The sequence below is a fragment of the Indicator indicator genome, chromosome 6, assembly GCF_027791375.1.
Source record: "Indicator indicator isolate 239-I01 chromosome 6, UM_Iind_1.1, whole genome shotgun sequence".
In the NCBI taxonomy this organism is placed as follows: Eukaryota; Metazoa; Chordata; class Aves; order Piciformes; family Indicatoridae; genus Indicator; species Indicator indicator.
Genome location: NC_072015.1, coordinates 14832681 through 14852640, shown reverse-complemented (window position 1 = coordinate 14852640; position 19960 = coordinate 14832681). Strand labels below are relative to the sequence as shown.

General features: G+C 42.3%; 1 protein-coding gene across 1 annotated transcript in view; it reads left to right on the top strand.

Annotated features, from left to right (window-relative positions):
* The window catches only part of DUSP22 (dual specificity phosphatase 22), a 40189-nt gene that overhangs the window by 10721 nt on the left and 9508 nt on the right, over positions 1–19960 (top strand). Inside the window, exons 3-4 of the mRNA XM_054381534.1 lie at positions 3909–3991; positions 15840–15889. Of these exons, the coding sequence (XP_054237509.1) occupies positions 3909–3991; positions 15840–15889 (133 nt within the window). The remainder of the gene's footprint in view (positions 1–3908; positions 3992–15839; positions 15890–19960) is intronic.

Genomic DNA, 19960 nt, shown 5'->3' with positions numbered 1-19960 from the left:
TCTGGGGAAAATTTCCCTTTCCTAAGGCTTCATTTCAGGTACTGAAAGCAGGAATGGATGAAGATGCTGTTCCCTTTTCTCAGGTTCATCTCCTGAAGGAAGACATCCTATAGGTTCTCTCATTAAATGGAGTACTGTACCCTTTCCCCCACCCTACTCTGTCCCCAGGAAGGTCCTTTTGAGAGGGTGGGATAAAATATGTAGTAGAATGTTGAAGTGGGGACAGGAGAGATGGAGGTTTTGTGTGCTTAGTTCTTGTGTCTGAGTCTATAAGGATCACTGAACTCTGGAACAAAGTTCTACCACTGGAAACCCATTCTCAGTAGTAGTTCATAGTGCTCTAAACCACTGGAGAGGAGGTTCTGCCATGGGTATCCATGCCCAGTTCTTCCCAAAGCAAAAAAAAGTGCATGCTAAAAGTTACTTAAATATGATGATGATGGAACTGGGATCTCCATACCTCTGCAGATTGAGACTCGATACTGTTGTACATACTGGGCTGATCTGTCTTTTCATAGTAACACCAGAGTCAGAAATGTGGGCTTTGGAGGGGTAAGAAGGGAGGATGTCTAGTCTGGGACAGCTGGCTAATGGAAAGAAAGGTGACCAAATGCAAATCAACTTATTTTGTGGAGGTCAACTACTCTATATTCATAAGTGAGTTGAAGTTAAATGTTGTAGTAATCACTAATGGTTTTTTGTCCTGTTCCTGGAGGATCATAGAATCATGCAATGATTTGGATTGGAACAACCTTTGAGATTATTTAGTTTCAATCCCTCCATAGCCAAGGACACCTCCTACTGGACCAGGTTGCTGGAGGCACCATCCAACCTGTCTTTGAACACTCGTGGGGTTGGAGCCTCCAGAACTTCTCTGGGCAACCTGTTCCTTGCCACCCTCATGCTGCTTTGTGTTTTCTTGTTAGCAGTAGAGGTGGAAGAGACCCTACAGCTATTTCTTCTCATCTGACTCTACAAAGGGAGAGATCTTTATTTTTCACCTTGCACCTCTGTGGAGGCACTAAAATAGTGAAGTTGGAGAGAGTGGTTGTAGTTATGATTGAGATTTTGTAACTTTAATATTGGAATCCTTCACTTATTGATGTTTTGTAATCGTTATAGAATGAAGTTGAGGGAAAAGCAGATAAATATGGATGTGGGAGAGAGAAAGACCTGTCCAGAGTGAGTTGTGTCCTTTTGTCTGATAGGTTCCTAAATGCTTCACTTGAGAGTCCACATCAGCTGAGAAATGTTTTGCTGTATTATACAGAGAATTAGGTAACCTACTGTGCAACGTAATGCCATGTTAAGGGAAACTTCAGGGATGCACAAGGTGGACCTTGATGGATTTCTTTCATCATTAAATTTGGCAATGGGGTGTTTCATGCTGAGATTTCCAAACGTGACTGTTCTAAAGAAGTTAGAGTTGCTGTGGAAGTGGTGATTATTTCATTTGTTTGATGGTCCTTTTAATAGCCCTTTAATTCTTTTTTGGTCATATATGCTATGAGACAGTGAGTGACAGGATCTCATCTCTGGTGCTGTTTGAACAGCTTTGTCTGTTGTATCTATAGAGGGTTATGGCAGGTGCCAGGGAAACCAGGGGAATTTCCCCTCTATGAACTCTTTACAGATTCAGATAATACAGGCAGTGTCTGGGAAAGTTTTTCTCCTCTGTTTTTGTGATTTGAATGGTTGTTTCCTAAATCTATTGAGGATTTGCTGGGTACCCTGGGGTGCAGGTCTTGGACAGCCATTTTCAGCTTGTTTCTAGGAATATCTGAAATCTCACTGATTGTGTACTTTGGATTTGTTGAAATTTATAGAATGGTTTGAGTTGGAAGAAATCTGAAAGTTCATGTAGTTCCAAGCCCCCTGCCATGGGCAGGGACACCTCCTGCTAGACTGGCTTTTCAAGGCCCCATCCAGCCAGGCTTTGAAAGCTTCTAGTCTTGCAGCCTCCATAACATCTCTGGGCAACCTGTTCCAGTGTCTCACTGTCCTCATGAGGAAGAATTTCTTCCTAATGTGTAATTGAAATTCAGCTTCTTCCAGTTTGAAGCCAATCTTCCTTTATCCTAAGTCTTTGGTTAACTGGAAAGCTAAAATCCTTCAGCCCTTTTGAGTTAGACTGTTGATTGCCCTTTCAGACTGCTTCAACATTTAATTTGGGGTCACATCTCCTTGTAAAGCAGTTTGCCTTGTGTGGCAAGCAATTTCTTACTGTGTGGGTCATACTGACAGAGACCAGCATGTTCTTGTGCTAGGTGCGTTAACCTTGAGGTCCAGCCACCAGGCTCTGAAATATGCCCTCAGCCCTTGGAGAAGAGACAGCAGTGATTTTTAGGGACACAAGCTGATCTCTGGGCTTCCAAACCCTTGCCTGCTTAGGTGTTCCCTGAAAAATCAAGGCTGTCCTATAAACTGTTAACAAAGATGAAGGTCAGGTGGATTAGAAGACCTCTCCTGGCAAACATCAATGTTTCTTCTTGGAAATGCTGACACTGAGATTTTTAGGATATTTTAATTGTTCTGTGAAGCTAGACCTTAATTCTGGTCCAGATGGAATTTGTGTTAATTCTCTCCTGAGGGATCAGGTATCATGTTGATTATGCAGGCTTGACCAGTAGCAAGTGAAATCAATGTAACTTTGTTTCTTCTCTGCATTATATTAGCCTTTGAGAAGGTGTCATCATTGGATTAGCTTTGAATTTGGTTGTCTGTTACTGTGCTTGTGTGGATCTTGTCTACGGGGCAGTATAATTAAATGTCAAATTCCTCTTTGTGATGTAGAAAAGGCATTGAAACCTTATAGCAGAGCAGAATAAGAGGGAGCAAGAGATGCTAATTGAACTCTTGCACGTACATAAAGAACGTACAGGTGATGCTATTGTTATTTTTGTACCTAGAGAGAGCCGGTTTGAAACCTTTGTGGTCAGTGCTCTTTTCTGGTGCGTGCAGCCAGGCTAAGGTGAACAGATTGCATGGGGCAGATTTGGAAGGCAGGTGTTCACATCACAAAACCACCGCTGTGCCGTGCCATTCTTGAGCGAAAAGGCCAAAAGCAAATGGACACAGACTAACTTTTACCTGTCTTGGTGGTTCACTGAGGTCGTTTTCTGGCGTGATAATGGTTTAGCCTGGGGAAAGTTGCTCACTGATGATAGATCATCTCTTTTACCTTCTTTCCCATAGAAACAAAGCTTTGCTTTCGCAATACCTAGCATCAGATTTTCAGTTGCCCCAGTTTGCTTTCCAGTTTTGAATGTTTGAAACCCTTTGGTCTAGGAACCACCTTTTCACAACTGCACTTCCTTGCTGCAGCATTTTGCGTTTTCATATGTTCAATATCTTTGTCATCTCTGTCTCTCTTCAGCCTTACAGTAATGGTAGGTATGGCTAAATGCATGTTTTTCCCTACTTCTCCACTGGAAGTTAAGAATCTAGTTATTTTGGCTTGTCCATTAATACCTCAAGTGAAGTGATATATTTGGCTTCACTTCTTAAACCTCTATTTCATGAGGTCTATCTCTGAGGTGCAAATAAATCTCTTGGAGGGGGGGTTGTGGGTAGAGAGGTGGTAAGCTGCTTCTTGTACAGCTCTGACTCCTTCTTCAGATGGCCATCACCTGCACACAGGCATGCACAGGCTTCTATTTCAGATGCAAAATACATGAAACCTCTGACTTAAGAACACATTCCTGAGTCACTTGAACTTGTTCTTTATATAGTATATCATTTGTTTTGGAGTTAGAAGGGTGTCTTCCTTTTACACTGATGTTCTAGAACAGCTGCGTTTGGGGTTTTGCCAAGAATAAGTGATTTCCAGCAAGCACAATTGAAAGGGCAGTGGACTATTGCAAGAGATTAAATAAATTCTTCCTTTTTTTTCCCCTCCTCTATTGCAGATGCCCGAGATGTAGAGCAGTTGAGTAAGAATAACATTACCCACATTCTCTCAATCCATGACAGTGCCCGCCCTATGCTTGAGGTAAGAGATGGGGGGGACTTGGTGGTAGATCCTCACTTTGCAGTTGAATTTGCAGGGTTAAATTCTCATTTTGCACAATTGGTGTTTTGAGACTGATTTTTCTCAATGTAGTTTTGAGATCCAGTCACAGATTTTGTTTTTGCTGCTGTCGTAACAACAAAAATCTGACAATGGAAGAGATGATGGTGTCAGTCAATATAAGCCAGTAATGGGACTTATGTTACGAATTTAATAGTAAAGGTAAGTGCCCTTCTGTGTGGGGTTCAAGCATCACACAAACAACACCATTCCTTCTCCCCCTTGCCAACTACCAAATCTTCCTTTGTACTCGGGCCTCTTTCTTGAATCCTCATAGCAGATGGTTCTGTAAGAGGTTTGCAGTCCTTTTGCTTGGAATGTGGGAGCAACCCACGAATCCTCTCATAGAATATATCTGATTCAGCAGACCAACTTCAGGTCTCCAACACATGAAATATCATTCCCTGTTGTACTGAAGGGAAGTTGATCTGAAGAGCTGAGATGACTTCACATGCTGTATCATCGTGAGCACTGAAAGAGCTGGGACCAGACTGCAGGTCTCCTGTGTTGGACTATTGTGCTTCTGTGTTGACATCAGCATACCTTGGAAGGAGGGGATTTTGGCTGGGCTTTGCTATGCCTTAAAATCCTCCTATTTGATTTATGTGGAAACAGTTGTTGCCTCAAATTTGCTTCTTCCCTGCATTCTACTTTGCATGAAACATGGTGCAATAGTGGCTAAGGACAGTTGCTGATGTTGCCCTTCAGGTGCTGCTGGGAATCTCTGCTTTTCATTCTCTCGTAAAAATCTCTAGTGAGTTCAGTCCTTAAACTACATAATTTCCACCTCTCCTGGGCACCTCAATAGGGAAGCTGAACAAAAGGTGTCCCTCGTATGTCATGACTGAAACTTAAACCAAGATAAGGGTGAATACAGTGCTGACCTAGAACTTAAGTGTGCTGGAGCAGGGCTTTAGTTGTTGGCTTTGTTATACTGTTTGTTACACCTGAGGCTTGTCTGAAAGGTACTGAATTTGAAGAGTACCTTTAGTTAAGGAGATAACCAGTTGTACTGAGAAGTGAGATGTGTTTTCTCTGGGGTGCTATCCTCTAAAATGAGTAGAAGCTTGCTTTGTTTTACCATCATGATTAGAACAGTAAGAAGACTAATTATGGCACGGATCAGCTGCAGCCTCAGGCCAGTAGTGTTTCCTGTGAAGGTGGCAATTTTGGGAGTCCGCAGGTCACTTCCTCACTTGTGGTGGTGCATCTGGTTGTGAGGCTGTGTGGTGAATAGATCTGGGAGCTTTTAAATATTTAACTCTAGCTACCCCCACAAAAGAGACAAAGGGTTAAATTTATCCAGACCTGTTCTCAGTCTGGTTCACAACAGTGTCCCAAATTTACAATGACATGGAAACATGTAGAGGCTCTTCAGGGGTGGACTTGCTTGATTCACCTCTGCTTCTAAAAAATATTTCTCCAATTGTGCCTTCTACTTTCTCAGCGTGCAGTGTACCTCTTTAGGTGCCAGTGGTCTGGAAAACAACTGTTAAAACTTCTCCCCAGTTCTTACCAAAATTTGGTTTCAGAGGTTATCTCAAAGATCATTTACAGCCCTCATGGATATCTGATTTAGGGTTGGCTCTTAAGTTTGGCCTTAGGAAATTATTTTGTACTTTGAAGCTGGAGTAAGGGGGTAAAAGTAAGTTTAAAGTCAATTGGATTCTGGCAGCCTGCATTAAGTACAAAACACAGAACTGTTTTGTAAGGCTTTTATTTTAAACTGGAAAGAATCTGACAAAATCTGACCTTGCAATATTACAGGTGGTTCTTATCTGCTTAAAGAAAATTTGTCCTCTAATAAAGCCAGTCCTGAAATGAATTTGTATTTAGGGAATATCCTAAGGCTGTTGTTCCAGTAAAGTATACCACTGTTACTCAGGATCTTCACCACACAGGTAAGTTCTGTCATTTGAAGATGCAGGCTTACAACTGCATTACAGAAACCTACAGGTGGTATGTCCAAGAGAAAGGACTCCAAGGTTTGTTATTTCAGATGCACTGAAGTTACCTCCTGAGTAAGAACAGTGTCCAACAGCATCATGTGTGTTCCCACTGAGTCTCAGTGAATCAGTTGGCTCATCCAGAGCACTTTGGACAGCTGCCCGTGGAACACTCACAGATGTGTTGTAAACCCACACAAAAGCCATCTCAGAGGAGAATAATTAGGTTTCTTGCCACCTGCTTTCTGATCTCTCTCAGCTAGTTCAGGTGTTAAAATCTCTGTTCAGAATGTGAGAGACACTGAAAGGTGAACAGCAAAACATATCTCAGAGTGTGCTTTAAATAATAATGTACCTGGCAGTGACCTCTTGGAACTATCCAACAGATTGTCATCCATCTGTACTTCTGGAAGGCCTTTGACACTGGCCCCTGTAACGTCCTTCTCTGCTCCAAATTGGAGAGAGATGGATTTGATGGATGGACTGTTCAGCTCAGCTGAATGCTGTGATATAGAACAGGTATAAGGTGTGAAGGATAAGGCAGTTGCAGCTGGGGAGACCACAAGAGGAAATGCTGGATCAATTTTATGAATTAAAAATAGAGTGGCTAGTAAATTCAGACCTTTGGAGGAAAGTGAAGAGCTGAATGACTGAATACCTATGAAGAACTGAGTGATGTTTCCAAACCTGAATGGTTGCAGCCTTCTGGGCTGGTACAGGAAATCCAGTCATAGCAGCTTGCTTTAAGATTTGTGATCTTGTTCCATGTTTAAGACAGGATGTTGCAAATCTGACTGGAATTGTAGCTGGGCAGGGTAGTCTTCTGTGTTTACAGATGATCTTAGCTGGGCAGGGTAGTCTTCTGTGTTTACAGATGATCTTAGCTGGGCAGGGTAGTCTTCTGTGTTTACAGATGATCTTGAGATTATACTTGTGCAGGTTTTAAACAGGAAAGCAAACTAAGTTATAGAGGATCTGAACTGGTGGCTCTGGCACAATGCAGTCTGCTTGGCATCATTTGTGGGTGGTATTTTAGAGTCATTTGGGTTTTTGCTATGGAGCCTCATTGTATCTGCTGTTAATATGATGGTTTACTGCAGGGGAGCTCTTCCTGATGCTTTGAAGGGTTGGAAGGGACCTCTGGAGATCATCTGGTCCAATGCCCCTGCTAAAACAGGGTCACCCACAGCAGGCTGCTCAGGATCGCAGTGTCCAGGCAGGTTTGGAATCTCTCCAGATAAGGAGACTCCATAACCTCTCTGGTCAGCCTGCTCTAGCACCCTCATAGCAAAGAAATCTTTCCTTACACTTAGATGGAACTTCCAGGGTTCCAATTTGTGCATGCTGCCCCTTGTCTGTCACTGGGCACTACTGAAGAGTCTGGCCCCATCCTGTTCTCCCCCACCCCCCTTTAAATAATGGTTAGCATTGAGATTTCCTCTGTCTGCTCTATTCCAGGCTAAACAGTTCAGATCTCTCAGGTTCTCCTTGTCAGAGAGATGCTCCAGTCCCCTGTGTTTTGTTCCCAGTCTCCTCCAGTTGATAACTCTGGGAGTGCTGAGAAATGCCCAAGTGCTTTTCTTCATTGGTTCTGTAATCTGAAGGAATGTCCTCAGACAGACATCATTCCAGAAAGCACTAGTCTGGACTGAACAGCATGTCACTGCTCAACATGAAATAACTAAATAAGGAAATACTGGGAAACCAACCAGCCCTTAAAAAAAAAGGGGGGCATTTGCTAATTCAGAACAGATGCTGCTCAGCAAGTGAGTGCTGCCAGTCTGTTCAATCCATGATCTGGTGTTGGGTAGTGTGCAGAAGTCTTGAGCTGTGAGAGAAGTCCCTGCTGAGTATGGTCTGGATTCTACACAGGCTCTGCTGGCTTTGGTATCCAGCCCGAAGAATTGTGCAAAGAATTAAAGAGGGAGAGGGCAAGACAGCCTTCGAAATCAGAGTTGCCAATACCATATTGCAAGGTTCTTGCTGCAAATTAATCATTTAGTCAAGTCAAACAGTTGCATTTCCATCTCCAACGCTAAGATGTTCTATCACCAGATCCGGAAGCTGTCACTTTTCAGCCTTTCAGCTACCATCAGGAGGAAGCACACAGACATTTATTCTAATAAAAAAACTTTCTTCTCTGATGTTTCACTGCCTTTTCATGGTAAGGGTTTCCCCTCATGAGACGTTTCAGAAGACCATGCTGAGCGAAATAGTGAACACTTTTCTTTCGGGTGTAGAGCAGCAGATGATTCTCTCTTGTTTGAAGTGTTGCCCTGTTTGGCAATGGCTCTATCATCAGTAGTCCACTAAGGAGCCTCCAAGATGCTTTCATAAGGTGGCTTGTAAAGTGTCAGGCCGGGCCTCCATCATAATGAAGTGCCCTTGGCAGAGAGTGCTGTGGTGATGCACACTGAGTTAGTTGGAATTGTTCGGCATGCACTGGCTCTGTCAGGAGAAGCAAGTTCTTGCTGTGTTGATGGCAGGGAGGAGGGAAGGTGGACTGTTGGAACTTTCAGTGGTGAGCTGTTTGCACCAGAGGTGTTCAGACAGTACCTGGTGTTTCTCATTGCTTGGATACAGTATGGACCAGAGCATCTTTAGCCCACTTGGCACAGAGGAGATGAGTGTGTTAATCTGTGTAACGTGAGCATGTTCCAGAGGTGTAGTAATCATGTTCTAGCATTCCCTAAAAGAAAGAGGCAAGTGGCATATATTGTTTTATTATAGTACTTGAATATCTACTTGATGGGTAGTGGCAGGTTGGATGGGACCTTGCAATGTGATCTGGTATGTGGTGTCCCTGCCTGTGGCAGGGTGTTGGAACTAGATGACCTTTAAGGTCCTTCCAACCCAAACCATTCGATGATTCTGTGTTAGATGTGCTTTGACATGCCTTGGGGCTTGAATCTATTCAAGGCAGATGAAAAGGTCCTTCCTCTCAGGTGGAGTATCTAAATATTCTTGGTGTGGCCTGAAGGAGATAAGCAACAATTTAGTATAAACCCATTAGTGTTTTCTCTTGCTCGGCACTCTCTCAGATGAGCCAGGTTAGAATTGGAATTCAGGGTTAGAATTAGATATGCTTGTGCAAGAAAAGTAAAATCCTTCCGTCTTCAACACTTTCCTCTTCTAATTTTAGAAAGGATGACAAAGATGGGAAAGAAGGGCTTTAACAGGACGCTTTCTATTTGTGATTGACACACTGCAGCCTTAATACAGGCTTTTCAGAAGTGTCTCTGAGACTGCTTCCCAAGAAAACCATGAATTGCAAAAACCCCAGGTCCATGGCTTGTGAAAACTCTTATATTTTTGAAGATAACACAAATCAAATGTCTGAATTCCACTGCAAGAGCATCCTGCTTTCTGTTGTTCCTATCATTCATGTAATTTCCATTTAGTTTATGATACTTTTCAAGCTCCAGCCCGAATGTGTTGTTCTCTTAAAGTCAGTCGGTGGTTGTTTGTTCTCTGAAACACAAGTCTATTTTCTATGAGTCATTAATAAAATCAGCACTGATGGTGATGGCTACAGAAAGTAACTGAAAGGACAAACAAGCGGTTGAACGGTTTTCAGTTCAGCAGCTTCAGTTTGGCGCATTACTGGACAAAACCCTTGATAACCTCTTGTTGGTTTGGCTTGAGGAAGCTTTGTGCTGGCTGTTTCCCACTTAAGCTTTTTTTTTTTTTTTTTTTTTTTTTTTTTTTGTTGTTGAAATGCCCCTAAACAAAAATAAGTCCTCCTGCCCTCATCTGTTGATGTGAAGACTCAAATTAACACATGGTTTTTTGACTAACCTAAAAGAGCTTGCCAGGTGCTGGAGGTTTCTTCATTTGCATCTGGGTTCACAAATGTAAGTATAGGAGGTTAGGTTTAAAAAAAAAATTCTTGGAAGTCGTTGATGGTATCTTTACATAAATTTAAATAGAGGGGTTTAATGCCAAAAATACAATCATGCTCTTCTTAAGTCTTTTCAACCCCTTCCCCCCTCCCCCACCTTTGAGAACAGAAATTTTGTTAGTTGAAGCTCTTTCTCCCCACTCCTTGCCTTTTAATATCTGGAGTTTTAGACTGAGGTTTCCAGTTCTAAGCAGAGCCTTAGAAATGTTGTACATAGAGCAGTGGGGAGGACAATGTTCTGAAGAATGTCTGTGAAAAGCATTACTTGGAAAACCCACTAGCCATCAAAAAAAAGAGTAGTGTTTTTAGTAATTTCTCTTACTCTCATGCATATTGTTTTGCTGGAGTACTCAGTTTTCTTTTTTTTCCTGTCCAGTTTTCTTTAACGGATAAGCTCTTGGTGTGATTTGGAGTCATCAAACTGAGAGCATCATTCTTAATGATGTCTTTGATCATGACGGAGGAGCAAACATCCATTTTAGTGTTGCATTTGTTTCCTTGTCCTGTTCAGCTGAAATTATTGGTGGTGTTTGCCGTTTAAATTTGTGCGTGTTCCTTTCAGATCCTATTCTCAATCACTGACCTGTTATCTCATGTGTGGCACTTGTAGTTGTGTCATTTGACTACTGCACTATTCTGTGTCCTACTAAAATACCCCAAATGCCAGTTTGTTCAAGTTTAGTTAGAATGAAGCTAGAGGTTTTTAAAGTAGATTATAGGTAAGCAGAAGAGAAACCGTGTTCCTGAAGGTGGGCTGTTACATTTCCTGGGCTCTTAATGAAATGCTGGATTTAATAACAAAGATTTAATTATCTTTTTGGAAAAGATATTTGGAACATGTTTTCCTAGAGTTTCACTGACTTTTCCAAACATGAGATGACTTTGGTTTCCAGTCTTAGCAGATTGACCTCTAAAATAAGTAGAAATTAGGAAATGGCTGCGATTTTCTGAATCTTTTATTAACTGTGGTGTAAAACCTCTGTGTACATACACGTGTCCCTAAACGCTTTTGGTTTTCATACCTCACTACTCACTGGGGCAAAACTGACTTCATTCTAGACCCTGGGATTAAATCATGCAAGTGTCATTCTCAAATAGCAGTGAATTTTAGACGTTTTCCTTAACTCTCGCTTGTTTCAGCTTTGACAATCTTGAAATCCCAATACTTGCTCTGGTTTTGTTAGCTCTCACTGTATCGACTTAACTGTAGCATTTAAGTTTCAGGGCCTAAGAGAAACAGAAATCTAGTTTTGGTGGTTACTCTGAGTGCTGAAACAAAGCAGAGGAGTAAATTGTATTTTATTTTACTGATTTTTGAGGGGGAGTAATCCTAATGAGCACACTGAAAGAAATGGGAGTTCTGCTTTTGTTTGAGGGCATTAGTTAGGGTGATCGTGTGAATACTAGGGAGAAGGTTTGGAGCAGTGTGTGTGGTGGTGGTGAAGGTGATTGATGGGGAAAAGAAAGTGAGCAATGATTTAGAAGTAATCAGTGGAAAGTGCTGATGAATCAAGATAAGCAGAAGAAAGGTGAGTTCAGCATTTCACTGACCTATGATTCCCATTTATTCCCATGGGATTGTGTATGTCTGTCTGCTCTGGCAGGGGGATTGGACCTGGTGATCTCTTGAGGTCCCTTCCAACCTCTGATATACTGTGATATGAGCTTGGGTTTGAACACATTCTGTGTATAGAACACATGTAACTTCTGTTTAATTTAAAATCATGGCTTGATTTCATTTTATTTCAAATTAATAATCTGGGGGAAAAGCTTGTTTGGAGAGTTGAGACAATTGGCACAGCTACCAGCTGAAGGAATGTTTGAACAACAATATATTAGCAATATTCAGTAAATAAAGTGGATGTATTATTTCATCTAGGAGTTAAAAAAATACTATTTTTCATTATACTTACAAGCTTTTCTCTTCACTTTGAACAAGTGTGGTTGGGATGAGCAGCTGTCTTTGGCACCTAATTTAGTGTGTGCAGGTAAAGTGGTACAATACCTATGTGCAGTGGTTCTGTCCTTTCTCCACTGGAAAGTCATCAGAGAATTGTCATTTCCAGGAAACAAAGCAGACTGAATTTAGAAATAAATTAATAGCGAAAGGCTTCCGTATGGTTGACAAAATTTGTATTTGTCTTTCCATCTTTATTCATATGTGGGTTTGGTTCAACTTTGGATGTTGCATCTGTTGCCAGACCGAAGTTTAACAACTGCAGTTGAGGTACTGATTTGGAGCCTTTTGAAGTTTTCGCTGGGAGCTGGTCTGTTCTTCCACAATCTTTTGATTTAGCTCACTCTCTTTTAGTTGCTGTTTCAGTGATTGTTGCCTTCTCACATCTTATACTTTGCAGTTTCAGAATGGCAAACAAGCTGCTAGGTAATAAAATGCCCCCTCTGGGGACAGGCTGTGAGAGTTGGGGCTCTTCAGCCTGGAAACAAAAAAATGACTCTAGTAAGACCTTATAGCACCCTTCCAGTACCTGAAGGGGACCTGCAAGAAAGCTGGGAAGGGACTTTTTACCAGGGCTTGTGATAGGACAAGAGGGAATGGATTGAAGCTTGAGGAGGGCAGATTTGGACTGAATATTAGGAAGAAATTCTTTACGGTAAGGGTGGTGAGACAATGGAACAGGTTGTCCGGGGAGGTTGTGGATGCCTCCTCCCTGGAAGTGTTCAAGGCCAGGTTGGAAGAGGCCTTGAACAATCTAGTCCAGTGGAAGGTATGACTGCCCATGGCAGGAGGGCTAGAACTAGATGATCCCCTTCCAATCCAAACCATTCTATGATTCTAAACTAGTGATGGCTTTCTTTCTTGCATAGTTGTACCACATCTAAAATGTTGCAGGTACTGTTACTGGTTCAGTTGGCATGAACAGGCCCCTTTGGGACAGTTCTTAGATGTTATCTGCAGGGTATGTGTGCAGGACGGACCGCAGTATCTTGGGGCATAAATATATAAATAAAAAGCATTCACAGCAGCATTTGGTAATTAAGTATTTTCCTATTGCAAATACACTTAAAAAAGACAATGTGAGGAAAAGCCAATTTCAGCAATCAATATGAGAGTATCCACACAGAAAATCCCCAGAGTCTCATTTATCGATACCTGCCCCATAGAACCTTCTGTCCTTGTTGTATTTTGGGTATCCAATTACGATGGATTCTATTTGATCCTGTTTATTATTATTTCAACTAAAAGAAGAAAAACCTGATGGTAGGGTGGGATTCTCAGGAGTTAGGAAGCCTGGCCAAACTGGGTTTGGCTCAAATTCAGAGTTTCACGGTTGATTTTTGCAGGAGTTGGGCTTAGGTCACTGCACAGTGCTTCTGAAATCCCACCTCTTAACTATTTCTGAGTTGAGTGTGTGATTGTTTCCTCATAGGGAGGAGTCCACCACCACCACAGCCTTCCCAAAACACCTTATAAGCAACATGTTTTGGTCAAAATACTGAATTCCAGTGACTTCAACCACCTCATGCCTGAGAAGTTATAATAATAGGGCTGATGCCAGGGATTTGAGCACAGCAGTGAGAAATGTGCTATGGGCTTCACCAGAAGCTGTAAGGGGTGAAGAACTCTGGCAGGATCAGGCTCTGGATGAGCCATTCAGCACCACATGTGGACTCTCATAGGCTGGTTTCATGCTCGCTTGCGGTAGCGGGAACTGGCCAGCCATGACGAGAAAAGAACATTGTGGGTCTTCAGCTTGTGCTGGTGCTACTTCTGCTTTTCAAGTGACCGTGATCTGAAAGCCCCTCTGCACTCAGCCTGCCAGAAGCACTCAGCGTGTGCTATAGCTTCTGAAATCTGTGGCACGACTAGTGGCAACCTTCTCATTGCTCTGGAGTTGACCCATCTCCTACCTGCAGTTTTCTTCCTGTTCTTTTCCTTGGTGTGGTGCAGAGTTGGTGGCATGGAACTGTCTAGAGGTGTGGGCGACTTTCAAATCACAAGGCCTTCATTCTATCAGTGTGACTCACTTGAAGTGATATTAGTGTCTGAGATAAACCTCTCAGATGCATAATACAAAATGCTTATTATTGTAATTAATTATCACAATATAATTATCATTCTTGGCTCAGCAGTCTGTCAATAAATGTATTACTGCTACATCATCTTTTGAAATGCATGTGTCTGTGGTGGATCAGTTCATGGCCAAGGAGCCATCCTGCTTCTCCCTCTTTTCCTGACACAAGGCAGGAGGGACTGTCATTTGTGGATGCCATTCCTCCAGCAGTGAGCTGCCTTGGTTTGCAAACTGAGCTTGTTCTCGTTTTTTCTCCTCTCAGCTGCATTTTCCCATGTAGCTTTCATGCAAAATGTTGTTACTGGCTTGGTGTTGTCCTGAATGCTGCCTTTTCCCTCCATCTCCACTCACCACTGTCTGCTGAGCCTTCCTGAAACCAGAAGCCTGTAGACTGTAGCATCCTTGCTCTGGCTGTGGCACATGGGACATGGCCTATCAGAGTGAGGAGGTCAGGTGAAGCATGGTGGTGACAGGGCAGGCTCTTGGATCTGTATGGCTGTGAAGAAGACACTGGTTGAAAAGTGTCCAATGCTGTGGTGGTAAAGAGATGGGGTGAGGTATCACTATATGCTTTCTGGATGGTGAAGTCTATGGATTTTGCAGGGAGATGACCATGATGGGACATCATAGTGCTAGGGATCAGGACCTCTTATAAAAGGGGTTGCTCTTTGGTGTGAGGTGGTAAGTGGAGTTACAAAATGAGTGTAGGGGAAATTAAAGAGGGGTTTCTGATCCAGAAGAGCAAGGGTGGTGTTGGAGAAGATGCTGACTCAGCCACCACAGTTGAGCAATTAAATATGTGCACCCTCCATCCCAGCTGTCAAATGAAATGCCACATAGGTGCATGTTGTGTTCCTTGTTGGCAAAGGAACCCTCATGGATAAATGGGTGAGTTTCCATGCATGTTGTTGAACATGCAGGGTGGGGATTGCATTGTTAGAGCAAGATAAAGTACATTTTATGGTGAAGCTTTTGCTGTGAATCCTTATCTCTGCATCTGAAAAATTCATAACTCTGCATCTGAGATTAGTCAAAAGACTTCCAGTGAAAGATTTAGCATTTGTGTGTCTGAGCTGTAATCTTTATTCTTGAAAGTCCTATTTGAGAAGCTAGCTAAATATGCTTTCAGAGTGTCATGAACAGTCATAGGAGCAAAACAAGCTTTGAAAAGAAAATGGCAGTTGAAATAAGCGTTAACAATGCAAAGCAGTAGTGTGTGATTGTAGTGTTGGTCTAAATATACCCGGTAACATTTTTAATGCATCAGACAGTTATCTAACTTCCCTAACTGATTTTGTAACTTATTGTGATAGGTGAGTAAAAGTGAGGATAGCTTTATGGAAGAAGAGTGAGTTTTACAGTTGTCCTTCTTGAAGTTTCCCTCCCCAGTCAACCCCTCCCCCCCCCCCCCCAAGCCATTCTACAAATATCTTTCTTCTCTGAAATGCATTTTGTTTGGTTTGTTGACCAGCTAAAACAAACAAGAGATAGGATGGGATCTGTAGAAATTGCTTATTACAATTTTGGGTTGTATCATCTGTTTACAGAAAGGGAAAGGTGGGAAAAGTCAACTTAGTTTTACTAAAAACAAAAGAATGAGATGTTGAAAAAGGTTTGCACCTTTTCAGTAAAGATGCTTCTATCTTAAAAAAAAAAAAAGCTCACTTTTGGGCCTTGGGATGAGCATGACTAAGCCATGTGCTGGTGTCTTGGCAGCAAAGCAGATGTGAAAATGGTGTTTTAAAACCTGGCTGCATAGAGATGATCTCTGCCGGCCTGAGTGGTGGTGTGCTTTGCTCAAAGGCCATAAAACTGCATTAACCCAGAGCAGGGCTTGTGTGGTGGTTGATGAATGTATTCAGCTTGGCTGTTTTCTTCTCTTCACACAGGGAGTGAAGTACCTGTGCATTCCTGCTGCTGACTCACCCTCGCAGAACTTGTAAGTTTTCTTCATAAACAAATTACAAGGACCTAGAAAATCCTGAGTACTCTGATGCCCGTTTTATCCTGAGCTGAAAGAGCTGACTCTGATCTCTCAAGCGTTCCACAAATGTGGTTTTTGCTCTGTTAAGAAAACACAGTTAACGCTTTATTCTAACTGCTCTGATTCAAACCCTGCTTTATTGTGTGTAAGGCCTTTGTAGGAGGGTCAGTATGTAAACATGTTTCAATTATGGCCTTCAACATGAGGAATTCTACTGTGAATCTGTTCCTAATTTAATCCCAAGTTATTCTAGATGTTGGTTTTTTGAAGTCTTCTTGCTTGGGTGCTTATTTTTTGTTAGAGGTATCTCCAGCCATTAACAATAAGGAAATACTAAAAGGTATGAAGCCTCATGCTTCAAGGCTTGAAATTGAATTCCTCACAGTCTTTGAGATAAAGTGTGCAAACTAACCCTGCAGTGATCTGCTCTGAACTTCTTGAACCTGCCTCCTTGAAGTTGCCTTAGAACCTGCTCTTAGTTGTAGGCTGGCATGGCAAGGAGTTTCTTGCCCTCCAGTGACTCTTGCCTTAAGGATATACATACTGAAATCAGGGTGACCCAGCCTCACTCTCTCTCATCTCTAATGTTCATGAAACACTCACTGACTTGCCTTTGTGTTTGGTGTTAGGAACCATTGAGCAAAACAAGTCTTGATTCCAAAGACAAATCAAAACAGGCTTTGTAAGAGAACTTGGATGTTGACCAACTCTTTCTTCTAGAGCTCACTGTTTATGTTGGGGAGAGGTGAAGGGGGGTTTCAGCCACATCCTGCTACCACATTTTAGAGAAACAAGTAGCTGAAAGAGCCCTGGTAGGTACGGAAGGAAACGCCACACTGCTTTTCTCTCACATCACAGCAATATTCTGGCACATGCTTTCGGGAGATATTTTTAGAGTATGTGTTTCTTGTACCTTAAATTATTCCAGTGAGGCATTTGTATGGTGATTTACCTTTTCATAATGTTTTTCTGTCATGATTTTTTTGGAGGGGAAGCCTATCATAGTCCCTCCCCTCCTCAATCCACAACAAACACCACCTCAAAATGCTAAATTTCAGGGTAGATCTATAATGAGAAACCCGACAGCTACCTGCCTTTGTCATGGACAGTTTTCATGGCCTCAACACTTAGAATAAATCTAAAAAAAACCCATCATTTTGGGAAAGGAAAAAATGAGCTTAAGAGAGAAACTTCACATGTTGTCATATGAAGGTTGATATTCCTGAAAACATTTTGCATGTCTGCTTCCCATGTTACTGGAGGTGTGGATCAATTGGGAATGAGAATAGAAAGGATGGGGCTTGTGATGAATGTTAATTGATGTTCAGTTTGCCTCCCTTACTGTTAAATACCAGGGAGTTATACTGAAAAAAACACCTCCAAGTGCTTGAGCCATCTGGTGCAGTACTGAAGCCCTTAAAGCTTCACCAAGAAGATACAGTATTTGCATGATTGTTTCTGTGATGCTGCAGGCATCTAAAATACTTCCTTTGGTATCAGGTGGTTCTCAGTAAACGTCATTCCTTCTAATACTGATACATTTGATCACTTAAAATAAAACTTGATAACTGATTTTTCTGCCCAGATCTTCAAGTGCAATCAAATTGTGCCACTCACAAATACCATGCGGCTTGGTTTGCACAACAGTCGTGTCTGTGGCTGGTTTGTGAGGATCTGACCCAATCTTTCTTCAGAGTGGTTGGCTGTACTTGCCTGTGTCCTCTGTGGAGGGAGGGATAGCTGGGCAGCAGAACAGAGAAGAGATCCTTCTGCAACATCTTTGTGTATCCACACACTTCTTTCAAAAGAGGGATTCTGTTAGCACCAGGAAGAAAAACCAAAGCAGCGTCCTGTACTGCAGACTATTGTTTCCTTAGTAATGGATGACAGCACAGCTGACCAGGTTCGTGCTTCTGTCTTGTCTGTCTCTCCCAGCACAAGTTTGTTCAGAAGCTTTGCTGCAATTTTACAACCACTGGCAGGTTGATAAAGTCCAGCTGAAATCCTTTAACCACTGAAACCTCACTTCAGTGAGGGAAACTTCTGGTTTCTTGTGTGTAATGCACGTTTACTCCTAGCGAGCTTGTTCAGTGAAGCTCACTTCCTTAGGGGAATGAATTGCCAGGGAAATACAGCAGGGATTCCCCTATCAACGTGTGGGTGTTCACTAATGTGTCTCAGAAACTTGTTTCTACTCCCAACGTTCTGCCTCTGCCAAGCAGAAGAATCAAGCAATTTCTTCTGAGACTCGAAGCATTTCCTAGGTGTTGAATGAGCATTTTCCCTGGGCGGTGAAAATTTGACCTTGGACCACTGACTTCCCCAGAAATGTCATCTTCTGTAGGATCTGTTGCTAAAAAGTTAATTCCATAGAAATCAAATCTTCCTTTCTTGTCCTGTTCCAGCTAATTGTCATAGACTGTATATTTCTGTGGAACTCGAACAGTGAGGCTGTTGGTGGTGATAACGCAGGAGCCAGATAACCTATTAAGAGATTTAGGTGGATCTTTTGTTGCATTTACATTGCCAAAGGAAAGAAACATCAAGGGGCTTCTTATCTGATTCAGATGCTTTCTTTTAAAGCTTTATAATATTCGTAGAAGTCTGACTACCAAGGAATAAATATGTAGATCTGCCCTCAGCCTAGTTTTTGATTATCCCCCTTGCTAATGTGTAAGTTTAGGTAACTCTTACAACATGCGGGTAAGGGTGCTCTACTGGTGGTTCTTCCTGTGGTGTTTTCCCACTGAAGATGATGCTGGGAGATGTAAAAGCCAGATATCATGTAATAAATTGTGTTGAAGTAACTGTTCAGCCCAACAAATAGGCTGTGAATCAACACATTTGTCAAGCACTTTCCTGTCACAGATAATAATCAACTGTTTTGTGGTTAAAGTAAGACTTACCGTTCTTCATTGTGTCTGGCACTTGCCAGACAGCAAACCAGTCCTTAACTTTACTTTCCATGTCATCATAGTTTGTACACAACTTTGACAAGGAGTTTAGCATCTGCTGGAGTCAGCAGAGACCCTGGTACTGGAAGGTTGTGGTGAAGAACATTTCCCCTTTTCTCTAGCTCAAGAAAAGGAGGGACCTTGGTTCTACAGAGCAGCACTCATTCTAAGCTTGGCAATTTCTCTTCTGGTTTTCACGTAAAGACTTTGCAGTGTTTGAGCAGACTGAGTGTCAGCAAGTAAGGAAGGGCAAATAAAACTTAATGAATGCAGTTCACTGCTAGCTGTGGTTAGTACCTTGTCAAGGTGCTTTGCTCATTCATAGACATTTTTCAAAACAAAGCTTTGGAGTGTTTAACCAGGACTTGTACTAGACCATTGTACTGAAGTCACTTGGAGTTGTGCTGTTGACCAGATTTTCTAGAGAGAAAGGGAAGAGGTGTGTGGGTAAGACAATTGGGATGTTGCCAAGCCAGCCCTAACGAGTTTCATCTGACTGAATCTGTTCAGTCTCTGAGAAGAGCTCTTCAGTGTGAGGGTGGTGAGACTCTGGAATAGGTTGCCCAGAGTGGTTGTGGATGTTCCCTCCCTGGAGGGGTTGAAGGCCAGATTGGATAAGGCCATGGGCAACCAAGTCTAGTTGAGTGGCATCCCTGCCCATGGCAGAGGAGGTTTGAGTTAGATGATCTCTGAGGTCCCTTCCAACCTGAGCTGTTCTTTGATTAACAGCATCTCTTGTGCATATAATTCAACATCTCATTTGGTTCTAAGTTCATTGATGTGAAGCTGCTCATGCTCTGCAGCAGACCTGAGCACCAGGACTTGTTAGAACTCAGCCAATGCAAATGTTTCAGGGTGGCAGTCTGAGTAAAAACGTGTGTGCAAGGCTTTGCTTCTCTTATCCCACATATTTGACTGGTTTCTTGAGAAACATGAAATTCCAAGCTGACATGCTGTCTTAAAGCTTGGGCATTTGCATCATGCCTTGAGACATCCCAAACGAGTCACTCAAGTCTCCTCCAGCTGTGTTTTCCATGTTGTATCCAGTGATGCAAGAACTGCCTTGGAGAGA